Source organism: Rhipicephalus microplus, chromosome 1 (assembly GCF_043290135.1).
Source record: "Rhipicephalus microplus isolate Deutch F79 chromosome 1, USDA_Rmic, whole genome shotgun sequence".
NCBI classification, from domain to species: Eukaryota; Metazoa; Arthropoda; class Arachnida; order Ixodida; family Ixodidae; genus Rhipicephalus; species Rhipicephalus microplus.
In genome coordinates, this window is record NC_134700.1 from 167053927 (window position 1) to 167079887 (window position 25961).

The 25961-nt window shown below is 43.9% G+C and overlaps 2 protein-coding genes across 2 annotated transcripts; one reads left to right on the plus strand and one right to left on the minus strand.

The window, feature by feature from the left end:
* The first annotated feature begins 303 nt into the window (after nt 1–303).
* LOC119178730 (ubiquitin-associated domain-containing protein 2) lies at nt 304–10589 on the plus strand. The gene is made up of 10 exons (XM_037429966.2): nt 304–463; nt 629–759; nt 888–1007; nt 1091–1194; nt 2939–3059; nt 3945–3992; nt 5766–6023; nt 7367–7463; nt 8371–8411; nt 10376–10589. The coding sequence occupies exons 1-10, from the start codon at nt 424–426 to the stop codon at nt 10484–10486; spliced, it is 1071 nt and encodes a 356-aa protein (XP_037285863.1). The 5' UTR covers nt 304–423; the 3' UTR covers nt 10487–10589.
* Nucleotides 10590–18892: 8303 nt separating this feature from the next.
* Nucleotides 18893–23103, minus strand: LOC119178582 (uncharacterized). Its single transcript, XM_037429793.2, has 2 exons — nt 22962–23103; nt 18893–20792 (listed from the first exon to the last, which is right to left on the minus strand). The coding sequence occupies exon 2, from the start codon at nt 20787–20789 to the stop codon at nt 20256–20258; it is 534 nt and encodes a 177-aa protein (XP_037285690.2). The 5' UTR covers nt 20790–20792; nt 22962–23103; the 3' UTR covers nt 18893–20255.
* Nucleotides 23104–25961: the final 2858 nt, after the last annotated feature.

The following is a 25961-nucleotide window of genomic DNA, read 5'->3' on the forward strand; positions in this document are numbered from 1 at the left end:
TCGGTTTCACAATATTGTGTTAGACAAAATATCATTCGTGAAAGGTAGAACCACTTAACTTTGTTAAATATATGAACTACCTCACTGTACAGTTTTATTTTTTAAACTAGTTTTGAATGCCTGAACTGAGCAGTATATTTAATGTATTTTAATCGTATAATAACTACTTGATCATCAAATGGTGTCAATACTTACTAACGCGTATGTCGCAAAGGTATAAAATAGTTGATTATAATTATGGTTTGATCATGCTTGTTCTTAAACTTCAAATTTTCCATGCCCTACTCAGATATATATTGGTTTTTGTTTTGGTGCCAGTTTCTCTCACGAGCCGCTAGGATAAGTTCCCGTTAGTGTAGTGTGATTACAATGGTGGTTGGTGGAGTAACTCGCGCTATTTATTTAACTAATTAAATTAAAAGAATGGCCGCGATGCTTTCCCAGTACAGTACATCAGGATTCTGTAAGTGACCTTCGCCTGCTGTTTGCGCAAAGTTCCGTACCATGTCGAGTTCGGGGCGTCTCCTACTTTTGTTTTAAGCGCGTTGCTGGTTAGCGCGCGCTTGTGACAGATTCGTCATTACAGCTGGCATTCACTGTGTATTTCCTGTGCGTCCATCGATTTCAGATAAGGCTCCGGTGTCCAAGGGGCTCCTAGGCTCCATATTCCTCACATCGTGCGCGCTCAACACACCAATACTTGCCCAGGTTAGGCATTATGTCCTGTACGACATCTCTGACATCGTTGACAGGGGAGAGGTGAGCTGTCATTGTTTTTTCATCAAGAGTGCACATCGCGATTATGTCACTGCGTAGTGACATCATTTTGAGGACTGCGTATTGCTGTTGTACTAATGGTGGTGTTTCTGCTTTCTGTTGCCTTCTAGTTTTGGAGGCTAGTCACGTCGAAAGTGTGCTTTCTCGACACTAAAGACTTGGTGTGCGGATCGCTTCTTATTTACTATTTTCGGATATTTGAACGGCGCTATGGCTCACGAAAGTTTGCGGTAAGTACTGTGGCAAGTAAGACTGAGTAGCAGTTTCGTTCGCGATGTGTTACTTAATCGTGGTGTCCTCACTGTTGTTCCAGTCTTTCCTCTTGACTGCATCGGTGGTTGCCACGCTTTTAGAGCTTGCATCTATATACATGCTGAGGCATTTCGAAGTCCCTCTGTCACCGTTTCCCAGTGGACCGTAAGTACACAGCTGTCCATCGGTGTTCCTCGTAGATGCTATGGAGCCTTGTTCATACGAAAAAAAAGAAAAAAGAGAAAGGCTTGGCGGGGAAAATCTATAAACTGAGAAAATGAACCACTGGAATTCCTCGAAACGTTGCGCTGTTTCGCGTGATAGTGATATCGTAAAAATTGCTATCTGGAAATTGTATGAATAAACATGTTGGGGGGGGGGGGGGGGGACATAGCCAATACCTGCAACATGCATAAGCCGTATTGTTTAAAGTTAATTGAAGTTAAAGTTGACCTTGAATTGCTCCACCACAACCACAATGCTGAAGCGGTCAGCAATGTTCCTCCACACTTGCTGTCATACGTTTGTGATGGTTCTACATATGTATATCATTCGGCATAAGTGAATAACAATGGTAGTAGCACGGAGACACACACAGTGTGTAGCGCTGTGTGTGTGTCCTCGTGTTGCCATCTTGCATCCCATTTCCTTGCACTTGCATTGTGGCTCCGTCTTGTTGCTTGTGCTACCATTGTTATTCAATTAGGCTATATCAGCAAGCTCCCCTTGCAGCTTTGATCCTGCAGCATAAGTTTTGCCGGATGCAGTATTTTCTAGAGAGCTATATTCCTGCTTCGTCTGGGAACTTGACCTCTAATTAAGTGTTCCAGCCACTACGATTTATTTCAATTTATACAGCTCCCCATTAGATTAGAAGCACCGTACACTAACAGGGAAGAAATTAGCATTTGTAGCTCAGGCTGTGATGGCTGAATTTCAGTGGAGGCAAAATTAAACATTTATGGAGTGGTAGAAATGAACTTAAACCCACAGCTAACCCACTGGGCAGTTTTGAGAAACAAAGGCTCAGAATTTTTTTATTTCAATTGGCATAGTTACAGAGTTACTCATCTCCTTCCAACATGCACGGTTTCCTAATAATTATTTAGAATAGTATATTCCACTTAAACTGCTCCGTATTCTCAGCAAACCATTTTTGAAAATATTACTACAGTGGTATCTGGTTGATACATTTTTCACAAAAGCCAGAAAGTGAGACGCAATGTGCAAAATTCATACTAACCAAAGAAGTTTGCCGGAAGCAAAAAAAAAAAGCCTACTATGCAGAATCGTATCAACAAGATCCCTCTGTAACACATTCATAAAACAAATGTCAGACACATTTGACTGTCTATGGCCCAAAGATGTCCAGCACTAATCCTGAACTTTAGGAAAGTTTAAAGTTCTCTTTAACTGTACTTCACAAAAAGTGTGCTGGCACCTTACTCAAGCATATTACCCATGTACCTACTATGGGTGACAAAGCAAAGCTGTTGCGATTGCTTCGTTTATTCGTTTCCACAGGCACAGTCCGCTGACCAAAGGGGGCTGTGTCACTTGCACTGGCCTGTCCCAATTTCACCGAGATTAGCCGTTAGGGGCATGTTAAGAAACAGACGTGCACAGGCGTCTCCAGTGTAGCACGGCCACAATCTGCCCACTCATGCAGTGCATGCACCGCATTCAATTTTGACCGACCCCATCTCATTACTGCTTTTTTTTTTCTTCATCTATCCGCTAGGCTCTGCATTCTGGCACTCTGGAAACCTTAACTGTACATTGCCTATAGCAACAAATTTCATTTGTGCTGAACCTGTACTGTAATTGCTTTATGGGCTTCTTTTATTGCTCTCCCTTAAAGATGTATGTCCGCCCGTGTCACCCACTTATGCTGTCTGATTTCTTACAGCTACGCATTGGTGTTTTCCCTCTTTGTGAACTACCTGCTTGATATCCCACGAGTGACCCAGTCATACGTGCTCGGCATACCTGTCACTGGGAAAACGCTCACATACCTGCTTGGGCTACAGGTGCGTCCTTCATATAATATTCGATATGTATTTTCCTCACTTGTTATTCACATGTAGACTCAACATTGCTAGCACAAATATTAAAGCTTCTTTAGATCTGAAGTGCCATAGTAGCAGCTTTCTGCAAAAGCATTTTATATTCCAGCATTAGTTTTATATACTAGCTAACCCTTTCACTTGAAGAGGTCACACCAACATTTAATGCTACCATTTTGTCTCTAATTCTCATTTTGGTAGTTTAATAAAAGAAAATATAAAAATAAATGGTAAATTGAAGACATTAGATTCTAAATTCGCTTGATGTAGAAGGTAAATTGTCAGTCAGAAAGTGTCAGCAGTAATAGGTTTTCAGAATCTTTTGTGTCTTACTGATACTTGATGGGAGTTTTCATTATGCATCACTTGTTTTCCTTAGGAGTCACTATAATAAATGTGGCATAAAGCATATTTAGGTTGTTTTAATGCGAGACTTATGATTCTACTTAAACATAGCACTGTATTTTTGTGCATTCTTCAAAGTTCCCTTCTGTGTGCCTTCTGTGCAGTAAACCACTTGATTGGCTGTCAGTCAGAGCTTGAGAAAAAACTTTCTCATGTGTGCTGCAGTGCTCTTTCGTGCACTACCATAGGGTGTACATGGTGTGAATACCTGTCACCAATACACGAAACCTTTTACTTGCTTTTCCTGCCAATTCCTCTCATGATGAGATTGTTGTAAGAGCTCTGTGTTAAGAATGTTGTGGAAGCCTCGCATACATGTATCAAATACTCTGTGACAATGGCGGGTAGTGCGAAATTCAGGTATTGCGTGCAAATATGTGAAGTGCACCTTATTCGCTTCATGCCAGTCTCTGAAATCTTACCACAGTCGTTTCATTTATTTAGGTACTTAGTACTTCCAAGGAGACAGCAATCTGCGGGCTGTGTTCATTGGTGAGTGGACCTTGTTTTTGTAATTTTGAAAATCAAAATACTGTGAAACAGAACCCATAAAACCCTCATGAAACAGAACTCAGAGGGAAAATATGTTTTGTTTACTGAAAGATGAGCATGCACTTGTGGAAGTTCTCTGCAGGTAGCAGTGAAGGGAGGCACGGCAAGATTATAATCGAGTGACGGGTTCTATTCATTGTTTCGCTATATTCTCAGACTGTAAAGTAAAGACTGCAACATTGATGTACAGCCTTCATGATGATGTACTGCAGAAAGAGCTGCTGCTGTAGCTTGTGCAAGACACGAAGAGAGAAGGGGTGCAGACATGTTTCAGCACATTTCGAGGCCATGCCATCCTTGCTGCTGTTATATTCACTTACCTGCTTTTCAGCAAGCATTTAAAAGACTGACAGGACGAACATTGAAGCCACCTAATGAAAAAGAAAAACCTTGATACGAATGTAGCCCATACTTTGTATATTGCGGTCCATGGTTACTCAAATATTAAAAATGGCTAAACTTTAGAAACCTTTCCTCAAATTTCACTTGTGCCTGTTTTTTCCCAAAGTCTTCTGGCAGAGTCATCAATGTTTTACAGGTCAATTTGGGCACCAAAGCTAGTGCTTTTCAAGGTTTTTCATGATCTAACACCAAGCTCATTGTGCTACTGTCACTGACAAAAACCCAAGTCCACCTTGGTGGTATAGTGGCTACTGTTCTTGGCTGCCACTGAAATGGAGATTGCGGGTTTAATCCTGGCCGCACTGGTCACATTTCAATGTAAACAAAATGCTCAAGGACCATGTGCCGTGCAATGTCAGTGCACATTAAAGGACACCATATGGTCAAAATTTCCAGAACCCTTCACTATGGTGTGCCTCATAATTATATGTTTGTTTTAGCATGTAAAACACTCAATATGACATTAGTGACAAAAGCTTATAGCAAAAGCTGCTCTGTCTTCGTCACCAACTTGATTAAATTAACGGTGTGTTCTTGTTGCGGCATCGCTGCTTTTTTTCTTTTTTAGGGGGTGGGGGTGATATTGTCATGTTTTTTTGTATAGAATGCAGTTTAATACGTATTGATTAGCATAGGAAAATTTTTTCACTGCCATACATCTATCTTGTCTGTCATCCTGTTATCCTATCCACACTCAGCTCTTTATACAAGACAAACCAGGTGTACAAAAGAGGGAGCCATTGATGTAGGGTTCGTCTCGCCTGCTAGACACAACCTAATGAAAATTGCACACAATGAATCTAAGGAATGTATAGGGGACATTACTTGTATGTTTTAAGGGTACCAGCGCAGTGATTATGACATTAGTGGAAAGTAATTAAAGTGGATTAAAATCGACGTGCTGCAGTTCATCTTCGGACAGTGCATCTGATGCTCTTGAGATACAGCGACAGTCTCTTTCAGCTGGCAACAAAAAAAGGGCTCCACGCTCGCCATCATGGCTGCAAGTGGCACTCGCTTACTCTCCCAGGATTACACGAACCGTAAATGCCCAATAAAAGTGGATGGTTAAGCCACCATCGCTGTAACTCAAGTAAATTGTAGGTTGTAGGTATGGTCCTTAACTGCGGCTAGTTGATTTTTCATCCACTTGTAATTCCTTTCCATTTATGTCATAATTACTGTACTAGCACAGTTGAAACATACATGTTCCGTAGATGTTCCTTAGCTTCACTGTCTGTTGTGTTCATTAGGTTGTGTCAGAGCAGGTGTGCAGCTTGACATGTACATGTGGAAGGGGTTGCTTTGCAGGTGGCAGGGGTGATATGCCGCTGGAACGTGCTCTGGGTGGGCTCCATACTGCGGGTGCCGGGCTGGATGGCCCGGCTGTGTGGAGCGACAATCGGGAGACTGATGCGCTCGTCGCCACCTCGGGAGGAGCCCTTCATGGGAGCCACCCTCGACATCCAACGCCAGCAGCAGGCCGAGATGCTCGAGCGGCAGCTGCTCCTGCAGCACGCAAGGGGCTCCCGCACACCTCCTCACATGGCCGCTGCCGCCATGGGCATGGTGGGTGGCTCACACTTGCTAACTCCTTTTGCTTAATTGTTAGAATGATCAAAGGGGCATTATAGTGAAAAATTGTGGTCTAATGGTCTATATAATTGTATATATCAGTTTAGATGTCAAGTTATTCTTTCGAGATATATTATTGCTAAGTTTGCCCTCACATGTTCGTTATCAAAAGAGTAAGATTAATGTCAATGTTTCATTGCAGAATTTTGCTTCAAAGGGTAGCAGTTCGGGCCAGTTAGTATTGCATGATCTTATGCGTAATAGCGGGCAGAAAGGGCAAAAGATGAAAAGGGGTGATCGCAAAAGAGGTTGTACTAAAATCTTGGCGCCCTAATGCCATTGTGATATGCTTTCATTGTACTGTATTTATTTGTTTTCATTTTGGCCACATTGCCATTTTAAAATATCCTGAAACCTGCCATGTTAATTCTCTGGCTCTTTCATGAAACAGTGTAACTCATATTTATCTGTAAATAATTACGTAAGCCCTAGCTAATGCCATCAAAAATATATAACCTCATGGTTAGCTGGTGCAGAAACCTCGAGGCAGTGGCACCACCTGTGTTTTCTGTTTCTGTGTTGTTTTCTTGCTTGCTTAACATCTTATGGCAAGATTGGGGCTCTTGACATTATCAATAAGTAACTGAATAATTTTAAACAAAATCGCTTATTCCTTTAGAGACCCCATTGAAGGCCACAGGCAGGACCTGCAAACTCTTTTTAATTTTTTGGAGAGCTTAAGAATTTCAGCTTGTTGCATAAATAACAGATCATGCTTTACCTAATACAAATTCTTTTTGTTTGAAAACTTTGAGGCAGCACAAAACTGGTAGAAAGTGAATGAAAAAAACCTATGTTGCCTTCCCATGTAAGCACAAGTCAACATATAAAAAGGGGGGGATATTTTCTTCAAGGAAGCTTATTTTGACAAATTCTCTAACCAAGTGAAATTGGGTTCATTTCAGCAAATGAAGAAGTCAGTGTTATTTTAGAAACCAGTGATCCACATGTCACTTGGTTCTAGAGGTAAATAAATCCTTGGCGCAGGGTGAAAACACCCCACAGAAGGTGGTGTGATCACTCATGGAAATGATGTGATCTATCACTGGTGTTATTTATTGTGTTGAACGTAAGAATGGCGGGGAAACAATGTCATCCTCTGCAGATCTGCCGAGTGCTTCGTGTTGCTTGTGTTTGTGCTAGTGTATGCCCTAAATTTTCAAGAACTTCATTGTCTTTTTTTATGAAGTTATTGTTACAATAATATTTATTCATGGAAGACATACGGTGACATGTTTAAGAAGTGTTACAGAACTTCCTTTCTGCATAATATCCAGAGTCGACAGCAGATGGCACAGGGATATGCAGAGCGGCTTGTTCCCAGCATGGATCACCATGAAGCTTGGAATAATATAATGAATACAGAAATTTACGGTAAGTTCTCCTTTTCTTTAAAACTCAAGTATTACCCATATGTACTCATTACATCCTTGGGAATTCAATTTTTGTGCTAATTACTATACTGTAGTCAGAGCAATGGTGGTGCCACATTGATTTTTATGCTGTTCTAGTTGCATGAATTTTTTTTTTTTGTTGCTTGTAGACGATTGGTACATGAATATTTCTTGTTTGTGTTTTGATCTCTTACCTTGAGTTTTGTCTTTTCTTAATTCTGGAGATTTAGAGAAAGGTTGTGTGTTTTATTTGCCGCCGCTTGTTTTCCATTGTTTCCAAACATATTATTGTTGTTTTTTCCTTGTAATTTCCCTGCATTCTTTTTATTTTCTGCTTGGGGCAGCATTCACAGTAAAGTGACATAACTGATAGGGTATTTTGAATAATTATGCACTTTTCAATGCTCTCGACAATAATGTATCCTTCAAAATGCAACTTAGTATCCGTATGTACCCATTCCATCCTTGCGAATTCTATTTCTGTGCCAGTTATACCATAGTCAAAGCAATGGTGGTACCACATTGATTTTTATACTGTTCTAGTCCCAAGCAATTTTTTTTTGTGCTTTGTAGATGATTTGTACATGAATATTGCTTATTTTGTGTTTTCTTCTCTTACCTTGAATTTTGTCTTCTTAACATTCAGCTTGTTGTGCGAGTGTGTTACATATATATTGTAAGGTTCGCAGCCCCATGTTTTAATCACTAAATTTTATAATGGTTCTCCGCTAGACGCACAACCCATCTGTTTGTGAGCATGATTACATTGTGATCGTAAGTTTGCACGTTCAAAGAATACCAGGATGGTGTGTTGCTTTTAAATACCTTCATGACAGCTGCCTGTACTTTTTCGAAAACATTTGGTTTGTTGGTTATTTGCCATGCAGAACGCAGAAACATACCTAATGGCCACTCTGCAGAGGAGCAGGTATGTTGCTCACATTCTTTACCCACCTTGCACGTGCTGTATGCCGTTGTCACCAAATCTTATTCAAGCGAGCACAACAAAATTTGAAACCAATGTAAATCTAAACTGCCCCATTTTGACGTTATATACTGCAGTATTACTAAAAAAAGTGACAAGGAGTTGTGTGACCATGCATTATTCGCTGCCGAAAAGCCCCCGCTGGAACCTAGCGCGGACGTGCTATGCATAGATGGTGAATCAGAGGCAGGCTCCGTACTACGTTGTGGTTGTTCAGTTGGAAAATCTTTTTCTCCTTTAAAACAAAATCTACTCTTTTGAAGCTTTCTGCTTATCCTACCGACAAACTATACCATGCAACAGTATAAGAGCCGTATTTTTACTTTGACCGCTACATTGCGAAAATTACCCTGCAATTTGAGTCAAGATGCTGTTTTTCCCAACTTTGCCACAATATTTTGGCAATATTTTTGCTTCATTTGCTCCTTAAGTATTTTTTATTATTTAGTATAGGCCTATATAAAGGGAAAATTGTAAAAATATTACTGGCGAAAACATTTGTGCTTTTTATAAAACACAGTAAACATGCAGCATATTGGAATTTTTCACCGAAGTAAAAAAGAAAGAAAATTGAGACACAAGTGAATAAACTATCATCGTCATAAAAAAGTAGTGCCTTGAAATTATGAAAACATTGTTCCGTATTAATTACTTAAACCAGTATTATTATATCAATTATTTGGCATGACACAGTTTCCTTTGGGTATCCAAAGTTTGAAGTGCCCTCAAGGCAACACAGATGTTTAGTGCAAAATATAACGCCTCAATAACCACTTCTCACATTCACCCATACCTGCACGATTCTTTGCACTTGAAGGTAAACATTCGACAGAAGTCTGTCTGGTTGGGTATGAAACTGGGAAATGATTTAGACTCCAACCAAAAGTTTTGAAGAAACCCGACGTTTCGAAACCAACTTTGTTCCTTCCTCAGGGGTGACTGCGGAGACTACGTAGTAGCGGCGTCTTCAAGGCTCTAGCGGGGCGGATGATGACCCCCCCGCTCTCTCATTTTGCCGTGGAGTGCAGTCCATGTGTATACACTGGGGGAAGGGTTCCAAGAGCGGTTGATGTTATAGGCTGCCCTCTGTATGTGCCACGACTCGAGTAATAACCTTCTCCTCCAGTTCGGCTCGCTTTCAAGGATGGCCGTCGCTTCGAAATTTATCCATTGATTCAACGTCTCAGCATGCTCAGCGACTGCGCTGCACTCTTTGTAAAACTTCCGCACATCGTTGGCGTGTTACTTCAGTCGTTCCGGTATGATTTTTGTCTCGCCGATGTACAAAGAGGGGCACTTGGCGCAGGGAATTTCGTAAACGACACCGAGGGTCCTGTCCATTGTTGGCTGGTCTTTCGGGCTGGGGAGGAGGCGGCCCAGCGTACACGAAGGCACGTGCGTGATGCGAACCTCTTCCTTCTTGAGAATCTGCGCCAACATCTCGCTGGTTCCCTGAACGTATGGAACCGGTGCGCATTTCGGGGGGCAGCCAATTAAGGTTAATTGGGGTTTTCGTATCCTCTGTTGCTCTGCGGGGCGTGTGACAGCTCGAATGAAGTTTTTTGGGTACCCGTTTTTTTCTGAGGTCCGCAATTACGCGCGTCTCTTCTTTTTTTTGCTCTGTGTCATTGGAGCATAAGTTCTTAGCTCTTTCGAGCAGCGTGGTCGCAACGTCGAGTTTCCTCAAAACTTTTGGTTGGAGTCTAAATCATCTCCCACGATTCTTTTCAGCATGATAGCGATGGTCGAAAATTTACCAGGTACACTTGATATACTGTATATAATAAATCTAAAGCTCTATCTGATTTACATGGCTCTGCAAGTGAGCATGGATTTTATTGATATTGAGGATGAAAGCCGTTGACTCTGTGTTTGAATTATTGTTTCAAATACTCTTTTTGTTGCAGGTGCAAACGCTCGTCGACATGGGCTTCGAGCGGCAGAATGTGGTCAGAGCACTGAGGAACTCCAACAATGATGTGCATCTGGCCACTACATATCTCCTGAACGAGAGCTGAGTTTGGCTTTCGTCAGAAGTTGTATTATAGACACAGCACGGACTGTGCGACAGTGACAGAGTGGCGCCGCGTGCAATAAACGAAGTTTTGTGGTTTCTGTTTACTCAAGGACTCTTTATCGTCCAAATGCATGTTCATCACCTCGCATACAAGACGAAGATAAACCAATCTTGCAGTAGATTTGGTTCATGCAGCGCTCCCTCCTGCAGAGGTTTCTCAAAGTGAGCTTCACATTTTTTGCTACTGTGCATTGGAGTGCCAAGCCACCCAAGAGGCATGAAGCTCGTTTCATGTTTCGGAATTTCGTTTACAATTTCGCATCTGCGCATACAACAAATGAGCCTTGGGCAACTTGTTTGTGAATCTTCTCTATGTTCAGACTAAGTGTTTTTGATCAGTCTATAAAACTGTGCAACCGACTTGGACAGATCTTGTTGGATGTTTCATGTCTGATTAATTGTGGCCCACATTCATTTCCTTTTTCTTTTGCTTGAATGATTAATAACATTTTTTTCAAAATTACAGTTACATTAAACACGAGTACCTAAGCTCCAAAATATCCCTTGAAGCTGTTTTTCCTAGTTATAGGCATTTTTCTCATGAAAATTTAATCTTAATGACATATGCGAGTACATCTTTGGCCCAAGACAAAGAATGACACATGCTTTCACTTTATTTTTGAAGACTTTTATTCGATTTGCAAATGATTGGCAACACTCTAATATTGCATGCGGCATTTTTTGCAGTCTGCTTTTGCTGATTGCAAGTGGAAGCTCCTTCACGACCTGGTTGCTTGCTTGTAGGCACAATGGATGGATACTGTAGATCAAAGGTTGGCAACCTTTACAGGCAGAGGACTACTTTGCATGAAGCAGACTCTGCAGGTTCCAGACGGCATACCGGAGACGAGGGAGAAAGGGTGGTTGACGGCAAAGCGAACATCTGGTGTATTGTCAATGCTGCTTGAAATTGTCTTCGAATTGTGCTTATTTTCTGCCCGCATGTCGAGCGCTTACAATTTACAAATATGGGCTAGAAGCCCAAGCCCCATATGAAGTCGAAAATGCCATGTCGACCGGCCTTTAAGAGGCCCTGCAACACTTTTTGAGCATGCATGGTCAGAAAACGCTGCCGATCGGTAGTCGAGGCTCTCAAGAATATGCGAGCCAAATATTATAGGGCAGCCTGCGACATGGAATCTACAATAAATTCTCAAAGCCAGCTAAAAATCGCTTTCCCTTTTCTCGACAAATGTCGCTAAAGGTTCGAATTCACTACGTCTCAGGCCAGGTATCATCCATTGGCTGATTTGAGCATGGCACGCTTAGTCGTTACTGGGGCCGCCGTGAGAGGCCATGACTTGTCCACGCGTGCGTGTGCGAACGCAATGAAAAACCGCGTTCGAAGAAAAAAAAAGAGAAAGTGCTCAAGATTACCAGGCGCGCGCGACGTATTTTCTTCCCCCATGTCATTCCTGCCTGCTTATCTTCCAGCGCCCTCGACGGGACGAGAAAATGCAATTGCAGCGTGCAACAAATCTTCGTAGCTCCGCTCGTGCGGGACGGATTCCAAAATTTTTTGCGACGATAAATTCATGAGGCAATGAGCTCCTTTAGTGAATCCATATCATGATTTCTTGGAAAAGTGTTGCAGGGCCTCCTTCGGATAGACATTGACGAGGGGACCGGGAAAGGAGGGGGGTGGTGGTGTTGAGACGTCGTTTTGGTGGCCGCATAATCTACAGCCCCGCTCGGGCCGCTGGTTGTGGACACTTGCTCTAGGGCGTCCGCCCACAAGTCTAATAATAGATTATCATCAAGCATAGCGGAACGTTCTACGTCTATAACACACATACACGTGCAATAACGGGAACTGAATGAAAAGAAAGTAAAAAAAAAAGTATCAGATGGCTTGCACCTGACGTACGTCATGGACGCTACTTCTGGAAGGAACCGAGACTCCACGATGGCGGCTTCAAGGACAAACCAGTTGCGTCCGAGTGCAAAGGCGCGGAAGGAACGTCTCTGTGCGCGAATAATGAAAGAACCTGCATACAACGCGTTGACAACGTGACATCGGAAACTTCGCGTGCCCACGTGCTGGTGCTCCGAAACGGTGCTTTCAGCGACGTCAGTATACAAGCCACCTACAGCAGTAATAATGACGTAAGTGGGAAGACGGTCGCAGGTCGGGTCCCTGCCAGCGGCAAGTTATCTTTTCGCGACCACTTTACTTTCAAACAAATAATTACTAAACAAATAACATCCCCTATACCCTCCCAGATTTTTTTGTCAGCCGCAGGCGCTCAACAAGAAAAAAACTAGCCCTTAAAATTCCCCTTTTTTCGTGTATAAACGCGCAAGTAACTTATAATTGGAGTGCAATACCATCTCAAACCTGGGTATATATATTTATATAGTGTTGCGAGCCTGAGGTATAGCAAAACCTTGCAACTTCGTGCATGAGAAATGTCTGCCTGTAAGTTTTTACGACTTGAGAAGTCACTTGTAGTTTTTTTATTGTAACTAATGTAGATATCTCGGGACAGCAAGCCGCTTGTGTCCTAGAAGTCTACATGATGTTTGCTTAGAAATGTGAAACTAATCTTTTTTTTTTTTCGCCTCTGGCGTTTTTTTTAGACCAAATCAAGATATCATTGTTAGGCACGTCATGGAAGGCGACTTTGAATTGGTTTGGAAAAGCGCCTGGTACGTGTTCTTTACTATGCACCTTATTTAGGCACATGCACTCTCGGATTGGAACGTAACATTATTTGTTCGTTTTTTTTTCTTCGTAGTGACCGCATCATGTGTCACTGCAATACCTGGCCGTTAAAGGTAATGTTGACTTCTATGTAAGTGATTGAGTCAAAGGCGATATGAAATGACCATTAGACGTTGGAAACGAAAGTGCATTACATACGGATAAAAATAGGACAATTAATTTATGAAGCTAACGTGATTGCTTGGGCGAGTTGGTACGACATGATTCACATAAAAACAGCGCCAATAACGAGGAAGAAGAAAAGAAGAAGACAGACAGTGGCACTGAGTTACAACAAAATTTATTCGTTGGAACCGCATAATATATACTTGAGCAGTATCTGACAAATAAGAGAAATGACAAATCAAAGAAAACAGAATTCCCATAACAACCGAGTAATCATCGTGATAACGCGCCATGAACATTACGTGTGCCACCGAGTCTGAAAAAATCAATTTCTTTTTGTGAATAAGTAAAACGTGTACTTTTGTTTTTCACCACATTTCGATCCGAATGCGTAGATCAGAGCCAGCATTATCGTTAGAGACCGCATTCGTCGCGATACGACGTGCGTTAGCTCGAGCAATGGCGCACATAGGTACGTGGTTATACTACATAAAAAATGATATCACGTTCGAATCTGTCAGTACTGTACGTGGAGTACTGTGAGTGCAATTTTCGTGTAACGTTCCGTGAGTATATTTACACAAGTGGGTTCTTGCGTTTCACTTCTATTTATTCGCGGCCACCGCAACCGAGAATCGAACCCGCGCCCTCGTGCTTTGCAGCGCAAAGACACATCGGACGATCGACATATAGCAGTTATACAGCCGTAGCTAAAGTTGTTTTGATGAGCGCTACGTTATTAAAAATTTAGTTTCGTTGCAACTCGATGCCGCAGCCGCGCTTTGAAAGACTGTGTACTGTGTAACGAACTCTTGTTTGCTTAATGGGCTTTAATTAACATTCGACATCAGTGTGTAGGCTGCCTACACACCGTATACTAGAGAGTATACATGACTATGCATTTACCCACAAAAAATAATAGCACGTCGGAGTACTTGCTCTCTGCCACGGTCGGGATGAAACCGGAAGTCGAACTCGCAAACTTATACTCGGCAAGAGAACATCGTTCACCGAACAAGTGCGACGCCACTGTTAGCTAACTTCGACCACACGATTAAAGCCTATCTTAATATACCGTGTAGAGGGGTTGCTGGCTTGAATGTGGAGTGCTATTCGCGAGCATGACAGAGAAGCGTGTCGATATGGAGAGTATATAGCACCGCTTGCCAACTTTATTTAAAAAGTTGGCAAGCGGTGCTTGCCAACTCTTCTATTATCTTTCTCTTTTTCGTTTCACAAGACATGCTATCACATGGAGAGCGCATCGCGTAATTTGACGTCGTGTAATTTTACTCCAAGCTCGATGAATGAGACTGAAATACAATACTTTAAAGATTTCACCGACTTTACGACTCTGCCTAATGCGAATCCTGAGCGCGGCTTTGTGTTGGGGGCAACGTCAGCTGTGTTTGAAGTTTCGGTTATCCGCAGTTGGTAGCGATATAACACTCGTTGCAGATTGCCACAGAAAGTGCTCGAGTGCTACGCACACCACTCTGTGCATTGCAGACGTCGCGCACCAAACGAGGCAGTGAAAGTCCCGTTACGACGAGCGAAGCCAGCCGTAGTGCACGTGCCAGCCCAGCTAGCGCGCGTGACGGAGTAAGAAAGCGACGTTAGAAACGAGTGGCTGGCGATATCGACACATTCCGTGTTCGCTCTCCTTCGTCTTCGTTCGCTCTATCGGTTACGCCGCCGACGCCAGCCAACAACGGCGACACCACTCAACGCAGGAATGGGAGCCTAAAGGCCTGGCTACACGTACCCACGGCAGCACCAGAAAGCAGCGCTCTAAAATGACGACGGCATAAAGGCATCATCCTGAGGTTTTCCTTGTTTTAGTTATGGCATAACAGAATCAACCCCCCCCCCCCCCCTCTTTTTCTCTGTCGCCCAGCTTTCTCACCCCAAGGGGCGTGCGCCAAGGTGATCCTGAAATGCCCCAACGGAAACATTTTGTAGCCACGTCTGCGAACTTCTTGATAACCCTTGACTTGGCATAGGCACGCGTGATAGGATCTATTTGAAATATCGCATGATATTTCGTAATCCACCATTACCTTTAAACCACTCGAGCTGACTTTATTGTGGAACTTCCGATTGCCGCCACGTTTCCGTGTGCGCTCTCAACGGCAAGCTGGCTTCACCGTGTGATGGCATGTCGTGCAACAAAGCAAACGCTAAAGCGGTGTTTGGAGGCATTTCACTCAAAAAAAAACTTGCGAATAGTGACTCTATGTGGGACAGTATGCAACGGAGGAGCGTACTTTTGAATCTGAAGATTTTGATCTCAAGTAGGCTTTTTTCAGGTTTTTTCAGGTTTTTTCAAGTAGGCTTTTTTAGTAAAAATTTGTTGCATTTGAGATTGATTTTGAGCAATGTCAGCGCAGAAGTTTTCACGTAAGGTTCATCTCGTTAAACGTCCAATTAAAGAAAAAAGAAAACTGGTGCATTACAATGTTTATTCTGCTCACCGATTCTTTGCGCGTTCAGCTTCATTCGAAAGTACATAATGTATTTATTTCTTGTGAAGTTACCATCTCGTTTCTAATGTAATCACGTGTTGTTGACGTAGATGAACAGGAGTGGAAGAAATTATATAGTCTCACTTCCATATTGAAAATTATGTGCGATCACAAATCAACCTAAAGGCTGATTATCAGGACTTGGATGAGTTTATCACGCCGTACTACGGAACGGTTGCGACGACCACTTAAAGCCACAGGCCGGCGGTTGTGATGCCTGATGCATCTCCTGATGTTGTCGCTGTGCAGACTTCGGAGAATGTCATGACACACTATAGGTGCCCAGAAAGAGGTCGCGGGTGTGACGGCTCCATAACTACGAGTACTAATTGCAAAAAAGATTGTGCGCCAGTGACGTAGCTAGCGGGTAGCACAGCGGACACGCGACCCTCACCAGATTTTTTTCTGCCGTGGGACTCGGAGCACAAAATTACACTCGACCGCAGCTGCCTTCCCGGCTCCCACTTCAGATCAAGGATGGGTCCTCACCGAAACAAAATTCTACCTACGTTACTGTTATATCCCGCTATTTTGACGAGCCTAATAGACTAAACTATATATGTCCAAATAGCCTCCCGCAATAGGTTTCATCGTAGTAGTGTCATTCGAATTTTTTTCAACAAAAGCGACAAAGGGCGTAATGTTGTTTCGTCTTTAGCTTCCAGCCGAGAGTGCAGCCTAGCACTCTAAATTTATGCCCATAGGCGTCCGGAGGGGGGGGGGGGGGAGTGCTGGGGGAGGGAGGGGGGGCTGCCGCTTTCCTCGAAATTCTGGACAATTTTTTTCTATGCAGTAGCAATAAGCTACTGAGTTTGATTAGCATACTCATGACTCGTATATATCCATGTAAAATGGCTTTCAGAATCGCTAGCCAACTTTGCACGCTGTACGGTCACGTTACGGAAATTTGGTTACCTGTTACGAATGCGTACATTCATGAAACGTTCTCCTATTGTGGTTTTGTATTGAGGCCGTAATCATGACTAGTCACACTCGAAGAAATGCCACAGTGCTGTGCGGGATGCACGGTTTGCGCACACTGAGCATGTATACCTTTACGCATTTTGAAGTACGGGACATTGTGCTCATATAGCGTCGCTCGCGTTCTAATGCTGAGCACGAAGTCGAGAGTTCGATCAACATCGCGTGACCATGTTCCGACAGGGCTCAATGCAATAAACGCCCAGGGATAGTGCTTTTAGGTTCGCCCGTGTTACTTTTCCCTGTGTGAGGCACATTACGTCGTTAAAACTAATCTGGATGTCAAGCACCATAAACTCACTACTTCGGCAAAGTGAAAAGAAGGAAATGCGTGGCCGAAAACTAAGCGGTCGTTTATTCTCCCTTCTGGCACAAGATCCAGAGCGCAAGATGCATAAAGGTACGCTTGAAGCACTTTCACTGTGTACAGAAACGGATAGAGTATATAGCCTGAAAGAGTTGAGAGAGGCTGATGGCGATTACCCAATATCCTATAGTACACCATGATGACGACAGAAACCATGCGAGATGTCTAAAACGTGGCGGCCACGACGTGATTGTGGCTTCGAAATCACTTCTAGTGCATTGAGCCAGAAGAACAAAAATATCCTGTTCATGTATATTTTAACAACGTCATATCCGTGACGGAAACACGTCAGTGAAACCCGGCATTAAACAATTTCGTGTTGAAACACAGCTTCCGGGCTATGCTACCGCTATTCAGAAGCCCCCCGCTGAATCATTCATGTGGACGCTGCTAATTAAAGGTGGCGCGTCTGCGTTGCAGTGTTCAAGACAACGCATGCCATGTTTACAGCCTCAAAGCCCCTTGTTAGATTACGCGTAAATATTGACATATTCTTCATTAGCCTCTTTCGAGACGAATTATGATGCCATTGTCAGAAGCACGTCAAATTCGCGCGGCTAATTCCAAAGCCCTCAGTATTGCATTCCAAGAAAGAAAATAAATGGATCAGTGTGTTGTTTAGTGTGAGTTTCACTAATCAGAGTTTATTAATGGGCGACTAATTACCTAATTATTCGGCTACCAGCCAGTTTCAGTACTTGCATAAAAAGACTAAACTATTAGGCGCAAAATGCATACAATTTTTTTTTTGTAGTATTCATTTTGAACAGGGAAAAGAAAACTTTTCACGTTGGTCCTAGATCACAGCAGTCGAACCATCGTCAAACATGATAGTGTCTCCAGAAAAACGATCTTCTGGAGCAATATAGCAGCCCAATAAAATTAAATGACCTCTACTTGTCCACTCAGTAAGCCTGCAAGAATGTGCACACCAAGTTTTGAGCCATTTGAGGAAACTGGCGGCGTGTGACGGGTCTTTGAAGTTCACGTCCACAAATGTGGACGCCGTGACTGAAAAGGTTAGCGTTATCACAGTGCTTCTTAAATTAGATATGCATATTCACATATGTTTGTGAGCTGTTTGAGGTGTATTATTCATAAATTCATCTTTCCAACGTTTTTTTTAGTTACGAAGCAGCTCTTTGACGGACGTGTGTAACGCCATACGTACAGTGCTTCCATACGAACGCGTCGCAATGCATTCTCCTCGCTACAGGTGTGGAGCGGTGCCAAGTAGGTTACGCCGCAGCTGCGCGTTGACGTCACGCTTCTATCGCAAGCGCGCTGACTTCACTCTCTCCCTCACCCACAGCACGCCCGAAGCAGCGCCCGCAGCTATTGGCTCCTCCACCCGCTCGGAACGCACTTCTCTCTCGCTTCACCCTCTCAACCACCCGCAACGCTTGACTGCACGTCGAGTGGAAACACCCTTTCAGCTTGTTTATATGCAATGAAACTTACACAAAACCCAACCCGCTTCCCCTGTCTTTGCGTTTAAAACGAACGCTTACTCGAGTAAACGCCACATCGAGTTTCTTTTCAAACCATTTTTTTTTTCAGCACCCACGTCAACGTTCGTTTCAACCGGGTCAATGCCGTGTGCACAGCTTCTGCATCGCATCCCATCAAGGTTCTCTTTGGGGAGATGGTTCATAACTTTTTATTCATGAAAGCGGTGTTTAAGTTTATATATTTTGTATACTCCGCTAGAACGATCAGAACCACGAAACATTCAAGCTCTTTGTAGGCTATAGTACATGTAAGTGAACATGAATGCTATAATTTTTGGATAACAATACAGAACACTGCACAACAGATAATATCTGTCGAAGGACGCGTGTTAGGTCCTGGAGTCGAATTAGAGCCGTACGCGCGGGTATTCTTTTTGTTATTTTTTTTTGCTATACTGCTCTTTCATATAGCTCAACGGCACGGGGAAGGTGACGTGCTTTATAGATTGTGGCTTAACTGTCCCAGCTGTAACTCGCAACAAGCTGCCGGCTGCTGCTATATATATATATATATTAGATGTATATGCAATAAGACAACACAGCGCAAAAAAGTTACTTCCACGATCATGCCGGCTTTTATGTACAGTGATTTTGATCATAAATAACTCTCAGTATATAAACCGCTTTTTCTGCTCAGCAGTTGAAGTGGTAACAATGTGTGCAGTTGAATATGCGTACGTGTACAGTTATAAACCTCACCCTTTAAAAACGCGACAGAAAAGTAGAGTATAGCGCTCAGTATACGAGACACAGCCCTCATGTCATGACTGAACCGTAAGCAGCACAACGTGAATCTTACATGGTGGTACCTGCTATTGGCGGATTCACCTAGCCACAAACCGAAACTATACAAACTCATAAGCTATTGCGTCGCTCTTTCCATCACAATGCTACCAACTGCAAACACCGCGTCCGAATCGCATGCGCGTGTCGCCGCATATTGCTTGCCATAACACCCTGATCACTATATTCGAAGCGGCTTCTCAATTAATTGTGTTTGTTGGAAGCACCTCTCCAAGTTTCTCAACATTTGCCTGTTTGTGACGTCCCGCTGTGTTTTACACATGTATGGTTAGATTACAAATAAGCGCGATGAATCTGGCTATACTGCTCTTTCATATAGCTCAACAGCGCGGAGAAGGTGACGTGCTTTGCAGATTGCGGCTTCGTCATTGTCCCAGTGCAAGCGTCATACACGCAGCTGTAACTCACTCTCGGTTGTGAGCACGACTGCAAGTGCAGCTGCGTCTTCCTCATATATTAAAACCAAATGATAATGGAGAGCTTTAGAATATAGTACGTCATACGTATCGGATATCGTACCCAACGAACGTTATTCCTGCGTACCCTGTTGTAAAACTGTATGAATAATTACCACCCATCGCTAAGTTCACAGTGTTAAAATCAACTCAAAAGTCTTCTAATGCAAGCGCATGTGCATGGGTCAACCCAGGGCGAACTGTCTCTAGAAGCAACGCACTGTGCGATACGTGCAGTTAGCTTTGCTTCTGCTTGAACTGCTTTCCGAAGTCCTGGAGCGCCTTGTCGACGAAGCTGACCATCTTGATGACATTTTCCTGGCTCAGTAGCGGTGAATCCGCGCCGGCCCACTTGCGTCCGGCGGCCGAGGCAGCCGGGTAGAGTCCGCCGGGTACGCCACCTCCGAAACCCCCCGCTCCAAACCCTCCGGCGAGGCTCGTGGTGAAGAGCAGCCCGAATATCGGTATGATTATGACAAACAAGCCGAGCACCAAGAGGATTGGCAGCAGTATGGTCAGTCCCGAGCCTCCGAGGCCGGCAACGCCGAAGCGGGCCTTGTTGTCTACGTCGTGCAGGTAGTACGTGCCCGATCGCTCGGCCTTGAGTTGCTGGTGTGTGGTCGACGGAGGCTGCTGGTGCGAGTTGTGGTGCAGCAGCTGCTGCTCGTGGTCCTGCTGCGATGCGTCTGAGCCGTGGTCGCACAGGACACCTTGCAGTGCGAGAGCCAACAGGCAGCCTAACAGCAGGAGCGAGCGCAGGCCACGGGGCATGTCCTATGGAAACAAGAACATGCCTTGAGTTTATGCTACCATATCACTGTCCTTAAGCAATATATAGTGTTCCCGCACGACCCAGCTAAGTTTCCATTTGCCATCAATCGGAGTGACCAATTGAATGAAAGCGCAAACAAGGGATACCTGGGCTGAATGGACGATCACGTGCTTCCAAAGAGCTCCTTCGCATGTTCTCCTTTCGCGTAATTCAAACGAAAATCGTGTCTACTACTATCACTGTAGTTATGAAGCATACTTGCAAGTGCTGGAGTGTATGCAATATCGCTGGACTAGGTTCGCGGAATGCAACGTATGGAACAAACTACCCCCCGCTCTCTCAAAAATAAACAAAGAAAACACGGTTTTTGTACATGCTATAAATTTCGGCACCCCTTCAATGTAATAGTACGTCTTTCTTGCAGAAACCTGCGGGAACATTCTGGCGGACCACTTGAAAGAGTCATTTTTTTCACCCTGACGTGCCGTCCTTAGAACCCTGAATAACAGGGGGACTTTAGCTGTCGTCTGTTTAGCCTGCTGTGTATTTGACGAATTTATATACGATCTTAGATATCATTTTAATGTCGTCAAGTGAGGACAAAAGGGCGATGGTACACATCTTAGTTGTGTTTATACGTCTCCCTTTTGTCAATATACGCAGGCATTAAAATATCTTCGCAAGTGTTGTCAACGCGTATAGCGTAACGCGATTCGCAAAGAATCATCAAAGCTTCATCAGAGAGGCAATAGCGAACGCGTATGCCAAAATTCACCTAAAAGACGCATTCGTTTAAAAGCAGAGCTTAATTGTGCAAGAAATTTCGAGAAACTGCAATAAATCATAATGCGCTAAAAACAAGTTACCGTGCCCGTTGAATTGTCTACGCATTCACAACCGCAGAGAAGAGTGGCCCTCCAAGTCCTTGCAGAAGAAACTTTACACGTTATGGGTCATTGCAGATGAAGTAAATGTGGACACTTTACAAATATATATGCTGCCGCGTCTCATGCACGTACGTGAACACGAATTTAAGCGGTATAATACATCTTAGTGATGCACGAGTTCTTTGTTCCATGCTGAATCTGAGCTAGGCAGCATTTAACTATCCAGCTCCAGTATTACCGACCTCGATTGCCTAAGTTCCTTTCGCGTAAAATGCAGGTCCACGCAAAGTAGCTCGAACAAAGTACCCGCTAAAGGCCTTCATGAAGGCCTTTATAGAGGGCACGACTCGGTGTTCCGGTATTGCATAAAGCTTAGGTACCATGGGTTGGAAAATACTGGAAATTGTTTGCTTAAAGCATCACCCGACCACTCATATATAGTTGTTTGTCTGTATATATACTCGCGCACAACTTTTTTTGGCAGTAAAGGAATGGATGCGAGGACGGAGCTTTTACGCGACGTAGTCCAGTGTGGCACGCGCTTTCCCTCGCCGTGAAAATTGATGTATGCTAGAGTGACTAACTGCGTGCAATGAGCGCTTCGTAGACGTCGCCTAGCGATAGAGGCACCCGTAAAAGGCGCGACTTTCTCACGCATGATAAAACACAATGTGACAACGTATGAAGTGAAAAAAATACAGATATCTCACTAATATAGGCTGCGTCCTGTCTCAAAGAGCTACATGGGGAAAGTTAAGGAGTATTTTTATATATCCCACGTGTAAAATACGAACACAGTTGTGAGACCTATTAGTGGTATAGAATACGTGCGATCGGGCTCTGTAGTCTTGTCCTCATTGCCAAGAAAGGTTGTCCGCGAATATACACGCGGAATGCGAGAAAAAGAAATAGAAGTCATCGCCCAAGCACTCCGTACAGAGTGAAGCTGAAACGTGTGGCCCTATTTTGCCGAGCTCTGAACGATCGAAATGTTCCGATTTTTTCCATCAGCACAGAGATCCCTGCTTCGAAGTTTGCGTTTGGTTACATTAGCTAAAACAATGTTAAGAACACCTAAAGGTTGTTATGGGTACCTATTCCTGCAGCGGCATGAATCATTCGCTACGTATGTTAACAAAACCTTCAAAGAAATTGCAAACGCGGAGACTCTTCGAGGTTATCATAGCGTTGTTTCTTCTTTACAGTTCCCTTACAATCGCGGACCGCAACATCGTTGCGCCATGTATAGCTACGCTGCAAAACGCGCGCACAATGTATACTCACGTTCGCTGCCGGTGAAGTTGCGCGTGGAACGACGGTACACCTCTTGCTTATCACTCCTGTAGCACCAGGACGGAGTGGCCCGTGCGATCACTTGCACGCTATGGGTTCCTTCTCCCAGTGACAAGTCCGTACGACGAATGGAACAACGGTGGACAGAGCCGAAGGGATGTGGAGTCCACTGTTTTATAGGCGCGCCCAGCGTCATTCAATTCTCGGCGGGCGACCCGAATGACCAGCGAAAGGTGACACGACGTAGTCGCACGCTCCGCCAGCTGCGGCCTGGCGAAGAAAGCTGCGCCTCTTCGCTCCGGGTGCGTCCGCGAATAATGAGAGCCACGCGTGGACGGCGATTCTGCGCCGGCTGACGGGAGGCGAGCACGCCGAGCAGAACGAGCCAGCCGAAGGTGCCGGCCGAGAACTGCACGACGAGAGGGACGCGCGACGCAATGCTGGGCAAACGCCTGCAGCACTTGAGGACGCGCCCCCGAAACGGAGCAGGATATATTATGGACAGGTGTAATTGATAATGTAATTGTTGGCGTTTTACCTCCCACAACCACGATACGGTTATGAAGAACGCCGTAGTGGAAGGGTTTCGGAAAGTTTGACCTTCTGGTGTTCTTGAACGCAGTTGCGGTGCCAGGGAATGGTACACCGCGGACCCTCGCGTTGAATTGATCAATCCAGTTATGGCTCATGAGCAATGAAAGAAAAAAAAATCTTCCCTCGTCAATCTGTGATCAGTGGGGTGCTGTAAATAACGAACGACAAAAAAAAAAAAATAGAAGCGACGAGGGGGGGGGGGAGGGTACACCCTAGTGGTGCTAAGGCCGAGGAAGTGGCGGGACTGATGGCGTTGTTCTGCTCCTTTTCCTCCTTCCCACTCTAAACTCCCTGTGCCACCCGTTGTTGTGCTATACTAGACAACATTGCGCCATATACTTCAACGTCTCACCACTCACCCCTCCATTCCTTGTTATAATATATTAAACGCCTCTATGCTTGCTACCTCTTTCTATCTCTTTTGGTGTACACATCTTTGTATCTACTTCTCCCTGTATTTATTTCTCTGGCTTTGTATCTTTTTATTTCCCTCGTTTTCCTATTTTTCTTTCGCTCTTTCTCATTATCTTTCTGCCCTCGTTCTCTCGCCTTCTATCGTTTCCTCTCTTTATTTTTGTCTCTTTTTTTTGTCAATTATCACACCTAAAAATATGATTTGCGAATTTCTTAGAGAGACAAGAAAGTTTACTTGTCAAGTTATTCCCGATGGAATTCTAGTTCTTTAGAACTCTAACTCATTTATTCACTTCAATTCAATGCCCCTATTATATTCCTACATAACCTTACGACAGTTCAATTTTATAGTCCACATATAGATGGCTGAATAATTAGTTTTCCTTCATTAACATTGTGAATTTCGTTTTCCCCATTATATTAACTGCCGGTTTAATGGCCAATCCCAAGTAGTGGGTGCACGCCCCAACATAGCCGCACAAGCAAGCAAGCAAGCAAGCAAAGGGGGAGCAGACGGAGAAGTGCCCTTCGAGAACAACGCTAATTAATGCCATCGACAAAAGCCCAACAACAGAGCGAGAGGGGCGCCTTCGTTGGGTGGGTGCCAGTGCGCACCCCGTGTGTGTTCTGCGACGCCACACGCGTTTCTTATTCTCGCTCTTGCTGTACTCTGGTTACGCCGGCAAAGAATGTCAGCGACGGTCAGCACAAACCACGACTCAGTGTTCTAGAAGCTTCACCATTGTAGTAGATCGTTTTGTCAAGATAACGCGCACGACGCGAACATTCTAGAATATTCTGGAACTTACGTGGCCGCTGCGGCGATAACGCTGGAATATTCAACGGCACATGCATAAATGCCGACGCAAGTCCCCCCTTGTTAGTTGATGGACGGTCCACGCTCTGTTCGCCACTATCAGTGCCAGTGTGTATCGCTGTAATCTGAATATCTTGATGAAACAAGCGCAAAAATACACTCACTCAGAGAGGACACAGACAAGCGCTTGTGACACTCCTCTCTCTGAGTGTGTGTATTTTTGCGCTTGTTTCATCATGAACCTTTACCAACACGCCCAACTGGCAGTCATCCTAAATCTGAATATCCGTTTACCAGCCATATGTTCGGCCAAAGAAACAATTTCATTTTGGACAAGACGTCTCTGCCTTCATCAGCGTCACGACCCCGTGACAGCATACTAACCTTTCTTGAGGAACGCCACGAGGGACCGCCTTCACGTCATACTAGCTAAAACTAGCAGCGGTGTCGCAAGGTGCTGAAAACTCGGATGAGCACTCGCGCTTACTTTAATACCAAATTAAAATACCCTAAAGGAAACACTCGTTACTCATCGGTGAGAAGCGCCCACGCATGCAGCACTATCAAACGCAAACATCTCCAGTTTGCAAATTCGGTGTCAGGGGACCTTTAAGATGGTTAGAGGCATCAGTTGTGGCAGTGGTTAAGAATGTCAAATTAACTAATCTTTCAATTAGTGGAGTTAGGAGGTTATGTGAAATGGAAAAAATTGAAGTTCTTCATGCGGCGAACCCATCGCACCTTTAGGATATCGAAAAAGCGGCCTCTAGTAATCATTGTGGTGTAATGAAGTTCAATACTTCATTTCATTATTTAATTACTTAGTAAGTATTGCTAAGGGCCACCCTTTCAAAATTTCAAAGCTGGAACGGGATCTTCGCATGAATGACTTCGATTATTCCACATGACATAACCACCTGGCTCTACTAATTAAAACGAAAATTAATTAAGCTTTCTTTATTAGTGTCCCATATCAAAGTCTTTGCGATCTTTTAAAGATGCCTGCGACTACAGAAGGAATAACTGTGAAGGCATCGAACAGATACTGCATTTCCCTGATTTTTGAGAATTTCAGACAAATTTCATGAAACAGCCGGTATACTTGCCACGTTTCAAGTGAAAGTCATAAAAGAAGATCATGCGCTGCTTCTGACAACTATTTGGGC